Genomic DNA, 11429 nt, shown 5'->3' on the forward strand with positions numbered 1-11429 from the left:
TCCCCTTAAATATTCACCCTCAATCCAAACGACCCTTGTACACTTCTTGGATGCTTTGGCCAGCCTTGTTTCATCACATGGAGAGGCTGTATTCCTAAATGTTTGCTACTGAAAGTGACATTTTCAATCACAATGTATCACAATGTCAATTTCAGTACCAAACTTACTTTCGATACCAAACTCAAAAAGAAAGAGAATGAATCTAAAACGAAATAGATAAGTAAAAAATTAATAATTTTATTAATCATTAGATGTCAATGCAACCATGATATATGTTTAGACAAAAATGAACTTATATACATCGCACATTAATTATACACTTTTTGCACCTCATTTATTAATAGAATTACAAATACACACATTATTTAAAAACAATATAATTCTATATTTAAATTCAACATTATTTTTTTCATGAACAACCCTAATAGGGATTATTGCTATTTGTATAGTGACAGTTCTTCCTGATCTCCCCTTGTTGTCCAGTTAACACATTGTAGTTCCCCAATCGATACATCGATAGCGCGAAAGCCTTCTTGAAGTCCGCAAAACCAGCATCAGGGGATGCAAATTGTTCAGTAAGCGATAACGTTTCGTTCCCATTCGACAGGTCTTGATCAATTGCTAACACAGCCTTGTTTTCCAAGATGTTATTGTAGTAAGAACTTGTGAACTTGTAGCCACCCAAGTCCTTGTCTAGGAGTACTAGTTGTTCATGTTCACCCTTCGTGTACTTCTCTGGACATTGATTCCTTAGCTCTTGTAGTTTCCTAGAGTCTAGGCTTGGATCTGGCTTTCCTGTGCCTTTAAAGTTGTATAGACGATCACGAACGTAACGACATCTTGCCTTCCCCATCGAATGTGCTCCTATAAATCATTTCAAAATCAATCAATTTGTCTCTAATTAAAGGGCATGTTCGGTATAAGATAATCGTGTATTGGTTGTGTAATAGTAACCGTTAGATATTTAATTGTCTGATTAGCAATTTATATTGATATTGTTTGGTAAAATGGCTAGAAAAATATTCAGAAAATCTTACATTTCATTTTAAAACGTTTATGTTGTAATTTTCTGAAAATAGACATGTGTCACCAACAATATCAATAAAATTACAATTACTGTCTTGTTCGCCTTTATTTAAGTAGTGAATAAAATTAAATTTTAATCAGTTATAATCATTTAAATCATTAGAACTTAGTTATGAATTATAACTAAAAAACAATTACAATTACTATAAATCGGCTTTATTCATTAAAATCATTATCAATCAGTAAAATTAGTTATAATCAACAAAAATCAATTTAATCGGTAAAACTCGGTTTTCTATTAGTTAAATTAGTATAAATCAGATAAAAGAAACGAGGCCTAAATACCAGTTCAATTGAATATTTGCTAAATAATGACGTCTTTTTAAAATGGCGTTTTAGATTCATTAAACCACTAATAGCTAGAACACACCATAGTCGATTTAAATGAAGTTGTTGATGATTACCTAAGAGCGTTGTGAAATCCTGAACATTAAGATTTCGTTTTTCAAAATAAGCTAATGCATCTACCCATGAAGTGTATGGAGAAGGCAGATCCACAGATGAAGCCTTTGAAGAAAGCCCATCCCTTCTTCCAGTAAGAACAATGTACGATGGACCACCAGCCTGTCAAATTTTACCATACAAAACAACTTTTAGGCAATAAAATTTCAAAAATAATACTAAAATGAGTGTTAATTATTTCCATATATTCCCCACTCCCCATGTTCCCCAAACATCCACCATATGCAATTCGGCGAGAAACCAATATAAATTGGTATTATAATTTATGTTTGGTAAAGGCAAAACGGACTGTTCAAGACCTTAAAATTTTCAGCCTTCAAAAAATATATTTTTATATACAAGATTGATATTAACATAAATTAAATTTATGTATAATTTATATTTTTTGGTATGCAACATAAGTTATTATCGTTTTTTTTTATAAAATAGTTAAAATTTCAACAATACAAAACAACATTACTATTATATTATTTATTACACCTTAAATTTTTAGACGTTCTTTTTATTTTTTGCTATTGGATCCAAAACAAACAAAACGACCCTATATATACGGAGAGATAAGAGAAATGTACATATGAAATAAAAACTTTGTGATAAATTAAATATATGAATAAAAATTCAAAAAATAAAATCAATTGTAACTAAAAATAAAATTAATTATAAATTTTTGCGGCATAAAAGGGAGGTGAGTAAGTAGGAGTATTTAGAAAGTACCATGCTGACAGCATCTCTGGTAGCAAGATGAAGGATGTCAGTACAAGAAACGGCTCCTGGACATCTTGCATCCAGGACCCGTTTTATTTGATCAATAAATACAAATCCCCCAAGTCCTGTATTTTGAGGTGCTGTTTTCTCCGAGTCTGCTCCATCCAACAGAATCGACCCGTCACATCCCTGCACCATTCAAATTTACATTCAATTTAGATTTTGTTACATTATTTTTATTTTTAGGCTATAATTACAATAATTGAATTTATTTTTAGTAATTATACAGAATAGATGAGTATATTCCTGTATCTTATATAATCTGAAAACGAGTATAGTACAAATGAGTGTACGATCAATTGACCATGCCCAAATTATGAAGTATGTTAGAACTTAGAACATGTGGTTCTTTTCCAACAGGGAAACCAAATACTAGCTAGTACTACATTTGAAAGAGTTGTATTCATCATTATTTTAAGCATTTATGCATTAGCTTCTTTTTTATCCAATTTTTATGTTGCATTGCCATGATGCTTATTTGTATTTTTGTTCCAAATTATGAAAATCAAATTTATATAATATCACTATTTCATTTTTTGGTTTAAGGTTGAAATATTGATAAAAAGATGAAAGAAAATCGTTTAAGATATATGAAATTTACAAGACAGTGAATATTAGTGAATCGGTAAGAAATATAGAAAGATATTGCTAAGTAAACTTAATTAGAAGGAGATAAAGATCAAAAATGACTTGGAGTACAAGAGTAAAAAAAGAATAAAGATCTGAACTTATAAATTTAGTGTTAGATTATATAACGAATCCTGAGGTTTCAACCATCAGTTTGAGCTTTTAATTGAAATTTTAAAATATATTATATACTCTAATGAATATTTAGATGTTATAAAATCAAAATGAATAGAATACTTACGGTGACCATACAATCAGAGTAAAGTAACCTAAGAAGTTTGGGTGTGATGGTCTTATCTTGCTCCCAAAACTTTTGTACTTGATATTTCACAAATGCCTCAGCATTTGCACAAGTGTTTGTCTTCTTGTAGTATTGCCGGGTCAACCGGGGAACCGTCACCGCACCTTCCACATTTCCGATCATGGAACCCGCCACAAGGGTAAGTAGAGCCGCTAGAGGAAGCAATACATTGTTGCGTCCTTCCATTTTTACTCAATTACCCGAAAAAATAATGGACGATTTTTGTTGCAAATTTGTTTTTGTACACTTAATTAACTTCAATGATTTTTTGATTTGGCATTTGAGGAGGATTTTAAAGACTACAATGCCAACTTGATTGAGTGATTCTTACTCTTAATAGTGTTAGTATTTAATATATTTTGTGTATTTTAATGTTACTAAGTGTTGTATTTTGCTTGAGTTTTCATTTACTTGGTTTGTCACACAATTTTCCTTGTATTGCGAAAGTCGACTTTGAAGGAGTACTCGTTGACCAGCTTCTACGACGAGCTATCTTCATTGTATTTTAAGCAATATTTATCAATTGTGTTCACATTTATGAAAGTGTCCATTTTATACTTCTAATTTTCTACCATAATATAATGTTCATCCTAGAATCTTCCTAAATTATGGTCTATCGTGTAATTTACTACTTATTATTAATGATTAGGGTTTATATAAAAAACGGACTTCGTTCTAAAATTTTAGTGCGTTTAGGTTTTAAAATTGAATGTAGAATTTTATTTTCAATATAAAACAAAAAGGTGCTAGAATAAAAAAGATTAAGGGCTTAGTATCAACTAAAAGTTTTATAATCTCTCCAAATTGAAAAAGAAAATTCTGAGGTGTTTGATATGTAAAATTTAGGAGTTGGAAACACTAACGATTAACTCATTTCATTACCTAATGTTTGTTTTGCGATTTTCACTATAAAAGAAAGACAATTTATCGAATAAAATTCACCGACTAACCCTAAACAGTTGGACATTTCCAACTGTTTTTCCAACTGACAAGCGTTAATCGAAATTTCGACTAAATTGCTACTGAATTAGTTTTTGGTCGAAATTTTGAATTAGAAAAAAACAATTTACCATTAATTAATTTGTGACTAATTTCCGACTAAAGTTTTAGTTGGAATAAATTCCGACTAAATTGGAAACTTCTTTCCACAATTTTGTCGTTGGTTTGCCTAACTTATTTGTGGTGGGTTTAATTACTTTAGTAGTATTATAATTAATTTGTTTGCCTAACTTATTTCTAACTTGCTTTAATTACTTGTGTAGCATTATTATTAATTGTATTATTAGTATTAATTTTTTACTTTAGTAGCATTATTATTGTTAATAATTTGTATTAACAGAAAGCAAAGATGCAATGGGTTCATCTTGGGGATGATAACACTCGATTTTTTCATCAAAGCATAAAACAGAGACACAGATCACATAGCACGCAATGGTCCCATCCTTTCCAACCAACAAAGAAGCTTACTCGACCTCTCCTTTAATGAAAAGTGTCATGTGGAGCATCCCAGATGACAAAGTTCCGGGGATAGATGGCTTCAATAGTAAATTTTACAAGTCTTCATCGGATATAGTTAGGGAGGACGTTGTTTAAGCGGTTAATCACTTTCTTAGAACTGGGAAGATGCCACAGAGCTGGAACATAACCACTATTACCCTTATCCCCAAAACAAAGAACCCTGCACACCTAGGCGACTTCAAACCTATTTCGTGCTTTCATGTGCTTCCAAGTTAATGTGCTCAAATTAATGTGCTTCCAAGTTAATCTGATCCAAGCTCAAATTGGTCCTTGGCCACCTGATTGACCAAGCCCAAGGGGCGTTTGTAACTGGCAGAAACATAATGCACAACATCTTACTCTGTCAAGACTTGGTTAAACAGTACACTAGAAAGAATTGCTATTCTAGCTGCCTTATGAAAATGGACCTCTATAAGGCCTACGACATGATGGACTGGCAATTTATCAAGGAAATGCTAGTAGCTCTGAATTTTCCGGCCCACTTCATCCACATAGACATGGCCTGTATCATTTCCACAAGATATACAATCATGATCAATGGAACTCCCACACCCACATTCCAAGCGAAGAGGGGACTTCGACAAGGGGACCCTTTCTCCCACCTTCTTTTTGTTATTGGCATGGAATATCTGTCTCGAATCCTCAAAAGTGTCGAGGACCAATATGGCTTTCATCCTAGATGCAGAAAGACAAAGCTCACTCATCTTTGTTTCCCTGATGACCTGATGCTCTTTTGTAAGGGTGACATTCCATTGGTGCGAACTCTCAAGCTTTGCATCTAAAACTTCTCAGAGCCTCTGGGTTACAAGCCAATGCCTCCAAGTCTGCTCTGTATACAACGGGGATCACACCAGAGACAAAAAATTCCATTGGGGATGAGCTCACTCAATTCTCCTTTGGAACCTTTCCCTTCAAGTATCTTGGTATTCCGTTGTCTATTAAAAGCTCTCTATTGCTGAATGTGAACAAATTTGCAGATAAGATGACAAGAAAAATACGAGGGTGGCAAGCCAAAAACCTCTCGTATGTAGCTAGACTTTAGTTGATCAACTCAGTCATGATGGGTATTTCCTCTTATTGGTGTCAGAGATTTATCCTCCCATAGAGGGTCATCAAATGTATTAATGACATCTGCAGATCCTTTCTATGGTTCGGTATCGCTAACTCCCACAAACTAGGAAATGTGAACTAGAAACAGGTATGCAAGCCTAAGTGTGGAGGTTGGGGCATCAAAGACGTGCTCACTTGGAACCAAATAGCTGTGGGCAAAATAGCTTGGCACATACACATCATGAAAGACTCAATGTGGGTACGGTGGGTTAATGGAGTTTATACCAAAGGGGGGAATTGGGGCTTGTATAACGCTCCAATTAATGCAAGCTGGACCATGAGGAAGCTGTGCAAAATTAAAGACACATGGAAGCAATGGGTATTCAAAGACGCCTATTCAATTAAGGAAGTTTATACGACTACCTTTCAATGTCAACCAAAGGTAAACTGGAGAATTCTGGTCTGGAGCGGAGTAGTTATTCCACGAACTCGATTTTGCTGTTGGCTCTTGGCCTTAGGAAAACTTAAAACCAAGGAACAGACTCCATAGCATAGGGGTAACTACAGACAACCTATGCCCTCTATGTGCCAAAAAAAGGAAAGCATCCAACACATCTATTTTGAATGCCCTTTCAGCCAGATATGTCTAGATGAAGTTGAGAAATGGACGGGCATCAGATTCAAACCCATAGCAAGGATGGACTTTCACAAATACAAACTAACAAAAGTTAAGCAGCAAGTTATGAGTGCCATATATACATCCACCGTTTATGCAATCTGAAAAAGTAGGAATATAGCCGTCTGGGAAAATCTCGTTCAAACCCATCATTTAGTTGTTTAAGGGTTAAAGAAGAAGTCGAGTTGCGCCTCAAGATGTTGCACATCCCCTTACTTCATCAGTAATCTTTTTTGATTTGTAGGCCTACTATTAGTTATTAGATTTATTTTGGCTAGTCTTGTGTCTACTAGCTATGTATAGGCCCTTGATGTATAGTTTTTTTTCCGCCAGCTTTTGGCTTTTTTGATGTAGCATCTCCATAAATGCACGTGAAGAGTGGGGGGGGAACCCTTATTAAAAGGTGGGCCTTGTTTCCATTGTTTAGAAGTGATAGAAGTGTTACGTTATAACTATAATAACATTGCTTAGAGTATTATTAATTAACAGATGACCGAGTGGTTGGAGTCTTGGTGTAATAACCAAAAGGTCAGCAGTCTGAAACCTCTCAAAACAACTGTGTGGGAGGTATTGTGCAGGTTGTGGTGTGATGTTGGTGCTACGTGGACATGACATGAGTGCCAGGTGGGCGCCAAGTAGGCATGACGTGGCACTTCCCTTTAAGTTTCTTTTTTTTCTTCACCAACCAGGTAATCGGAATTAGGTAGGAATTTGGTCGGAAATTTTTTAAAAATCTTTTTCTTGTCATTTTGGGATAAATTTTGAAATAGTGTTTTCCGACTAAAAAATAGTAGGAAATTAATCGGAAAAATCCTACTCATTTCCGACTAACATGATAATCGGAATTTCCGACTAATATTCCGACTAATCATAGTTAGTCGGAAATTCCGCCTAATTTCCTACTAAAATGAATTTCCGACCATTCTAAACCGACTATCCCAAAATAGTCATAAATCAGTTGATACAGCTCTATACCAATTGAAATCCGACTGTGTTGGGTGATTGAAGATGTGTCTTTTTTTGTTTTAGTGTTTGATAATCATTACCATTACCAAGAGGTAACCATTACCACTATTTTGTTTTTTACTTATAACTCACTAGTAACAGAAAAAGCTATAATCCTCTGAATGAAAACTAAAAGTTTCAATGATATCTTTGATTTTTTTTTTCTTATTATTTGTTTGCCATCATCATCTTCAACATTTTTTTTTTTGTGTAAGACAACTTTCTCTTTCCTCTACTTTCTGTCTCCTCTGTATATAAAAAACTATGCATATGCATTGCTTTTATTGTACTAGTAATATTTCTCTTGGCAACTACATTTCACATTAATTACATATCACAAAATAAACATATCTTGCATTTTTAATTAATTTTTATAATAAAATCCTTCAATTGGTCCGTATAATTGTACAAACTTCAAATTATACCTGAAGTTTTATGAAGAAAAATCTCAACTGAACTAAATTACAAAAAAAATAAACGAATCCACAAACATACTATCGTGAAGCAAATTGGGTAGTGATCATATATATCTTTCTAAATTCTAACCGTGAGCACCTACACATAGGGGATCATATTTACATACTATCTAGGCCCCAAAGATATTTTATATGAATTTGATTTAAAAAATAGACTCTTATGGATTAAAAGCGTATAAGTAACAATTTTAATTTAAAAGGTTTACAATGAGCAATTTATCTCCAAATGTTTACATCATTATATACCCAATGTATTTCGTTCATAAAAAATTATAATCAGGATTTAAAGAGTAAAAAAACTTCAATTTATATCTATAAAAAAGAATACGACCATTATTGTAATAAAACCCCAAAAGTTTACACTTGTGTGACATTAAACCCCAAATGCATTTGACTGATTTTTAAATGAGACGGTTTCATAATGAGACTATTTTTATTGGATTAGTTTATTATACACATATTATCTTAAAGTGATCACTCATAATGTTAAAGTGTTTACTTATAATTTGGTAAAATGATTAGTCTAAGGGTAATCAATTATAACCTCAAAGTGATCGATTACCGCAAAAAGTATTTTAGAATGTGCAATTTTAATTTTCTAAATGCAATTAAAATACTTTTTTTTACGCTCACTAAAATACATAATACTAACTAAATATATTATTATAAACTAATTAAAAGCGTAAATGCAATTAAATTACATTTTCAGCCATTGCATACACTAACTCTGCTCTAATCAAATATTCAAGTTCTTTGTCTTTTCATCCATTTAGATTATTTGGGATTGAAGATGCCATCGAGAAAGACGAAACACGCAGATTTTAATATTCACTTTGTTAATCTCAAAAAAAAGAAATATTCACTTTGTATTCATTTTTTATGATTTAATTAAATGTTGCGTACATGCAATCTATATTTTAACAATGAGGAAGCTGTGGGTGAATACGGGATTTACATTGGTCATTGTGTTGGTTTAACACTTTCCTATAGTGCCATGTTATGCTAACGTACATTGTAAGGATTATTCACATGAATTATTAGTATTTCTTTTAATTTTTCTATATTGAAGTATAGTATTACATATTTTAAGTATTTGTTCATTTAAATAATATTTTAATTGTTTGTTTGTCTTTCATGACAAAAGATGTACAACACGGTTGCTTAACATATACAATTGATAATCGAATTTTGTCTTAAACAGAGTAAGTATCATATTTTCCAAAGAAGGTATGTAGCGAAACTAAAACCCTTGCCTTGTATTATTTATAAGAAGGTATATATATAACAAAGAAGGAAAACCCTAATACATAGAGTCCACTACAAATATACACATTAGGCCCAATATACATAATAAACCCTAACACCCCTCCTCAAGTTGGAGCATGAAGATCACAAATGCCCAACTTGCGAAGAAGAAAAGAAAACTGAGCTTGCCCCAATGCCTTAGTGAATATATCTGCAAGTTGTGTAGTAGTAGAAACATGAGAAGGACAAATGATACCATCTTGAATGGCATCTCGCACAAAGTGACAATCAATTTCAATATGTTAGGTACGTTAATGGAACACCGAATTTTGCGCAATGTGGAGAGCAGATTGACTATCAAAAAACAAAGACATGACTTTCGGGTGACATATCCCCAAACTACTAAGCAAACCTTTGAGCCACTTAAGTTCACAAGTCACGGCAGCCGTGAACCTATACTCTGCTTCAGCTGATGATTTAGAGTCGGTAACTTGCTTCTTGGTTTTCTACGAAATGGGAGAATGTCCAAGGAAAACTAGCCATCCGGATAAGGAGCGACGAGTAAGAGGACAACTAGCCCTATCTGAATCGCATCATCCACTCAAATATAGATCACAATGTGAACGAAGAAGAATGCCTTGACCAGGACATCCTTTGAGATATTGAACCACTCGAATAGCGGCATCCCAATGATCATGGCGTGGAGCACCGAGAAATTGAGAAAGTAGATGTACAGAATAATAAAATTCGAATTTAGAAAAAGACAAATAAATGAGTTGACCAACTAACCTGCAATATTGCTCACCATTATCAAGAAGAGGGCTAGTAGAAGTGGCCAACTTATAATTTTGCTCTATAGGAAAAAGAATAGGTTTCGAGCCAAGATTGCCCGAGTCAGCAATAATATCAAGAGCATACTTCCTTTGACACAAACAAATACTCTCTGGATTTCGTGCAACTTCAATACCCAGAAAATATTTCATTACACCAAGATCCTTCATATTAAAGTCCAAACACAACCAATCGAGCCTTAAGGCGTTCCACACTACCATCCAAGTTGTATTTGATTTTATAAACCCATCGACTACCAAGAGCTTTCTTTCCAGGAGGAAGATCTGTCACAAGCCAAGTACCATTGTTTTCAAAAGTTTGAATTTCTTTCTGCATAGCTTCTTGCCAACCGGGGTCTCTCATGGCGACTTTGAAGGATTGAGGTTCCGAGGTTGTGGTAATAGCTGCAAGAAAATTTTGGTGTCCCACAGAAAACCTATCACAATTAACAAAATGTGCTATAGGGTAAGAAATACCTGAGGTTTGAGATGAAGTGGATGGCGGAGGAGAAGAGGACGAACTGACTTTTCGGATTGTATTAGTGACAAAACCATGCAACTTTATTGAAGCATATCGTACTCGCTTTCCTTTCCCTCTGAAAAGTAGAATACTCTCTAAAGGGGGTGAACAGAGAGTATGGGCGTTTAAAATTTTTGTCTAGAAGCTTATCTCAATAGATTGAGGAGTCTTTCAAAACTATTCTCTAGGACTATTTTGAGGCAATTCGTAAAATAGTAACGTATGTGCGGCATATAAACTTTAAAGAATAACACACGATATGTTAACGAGGTTCGTAACTAAAAAACCTACTCCCCGCCTATGGGTTTTTTTTCAACCCGTAGGATTTCAACGCCTTTTATTAATCCGACTTTAATACAAACAAGAAGATCTCACTATCTCCTCACACCGCGTTCTTCCCCTTGAAGAACCGTATTACAAGTCCCTTCAATAAAAGCAAATCTCAATCTCTCAATAGAGATTATAAGTTGAACACTTTGAAAAGTATTCTAAGTTAGGCGTATAAAACTATGAAAATAATCTAACTCTTTTAAACACTTAAGGCTATTACATATTGTAAGAGCTAGATGAACTAAGAATTACAACTCTTTTTAATACTGAGAGAATTTCTAGATCTTAAGTCAAGAGAAATATTGTAGGAAGAGGTGCATAGAGGTTTATTCTTAATTCTGAAATGAAGCCTTGTATTTATAGATGTTACGCCTCAACATCTCCTTGAAGAGCAAGAAAGCTTCATCCGTTAAATTCTGTTGATCTGGATATTTTGTGCTAGTCTTCAAGACCTTGAGCTTTATTTCAAACTGATGTGTACTGACAGCTTATATAAAATCGTCATTGTGTGCTGTAATTTGTCTTTGATAACCAATGT

At 33.7% G+C, this 11429-nt stretch overlaps 2 protein-coding genes across 2 annotated transcripts; one reads left to right on the top strand and one right to left on the bottom strand.

Annotated features, from left to right (window-relative positions):
• Positions 1-275: 275 nt before the first annotated feature.
• On the bottom strand, positions 276-3503 carry LOC130809261 (probable peroxidase 61). Its single transcript, XM_057674998.1, has 4 exons — positions 3182-3503; positions 2263-2442; positions 1491-1650; positions 276-864 (listed from the first exon to the last, which is right to left on the bottom strand). The coding sequence occupies exons 1-4, from the start codon at positions 3425-3427 to the stop codon at positions 422-424; spliced, it is 1029 nt and encodes a 342-aa protein (XP_057530981.1). The 5' UTR covers positions 3428-3503; the 3' UTR covers positions 276-421.
• A 1657-nt stretch (positions 3504-5160) lies between these two features.
• LOC130807292 (uncharacterized) lies at positions 5161-6359 on the top strand. Its single transcript, XM_057672449.1, has 4 exons — positions 5161-5514; positions 5583-5782; positions 5847-5913; positions 5958-6359. The coding sequence occupies exons 1-4, from the start codon at positions 5161-5163 to the stop codon at positions 6357-6359; spliced, it is 1023 nt and encodes a 340-aa protein (XP_057528432.1).
• Positions 6360-11429: the final 5070 nt, after the last annotated feature.

Source organism: Amaranthus tricolor, chromosome 1, assembly GCF_026212465.1.
Source record: "Amaranthus tricolor cultivar Red isolate AtriRed21 chromosome 1, ASM2621246v1, whole genome shotgun sequence".
NCBI classification, from domain to species: domain Eukaryota; kingdom Viridiplantae; phylum Streptophyta; class Magnoliopsida; order Caryophyllales; family Amaranthaceae; genus Amaranthus; species Amaranthus tricolor.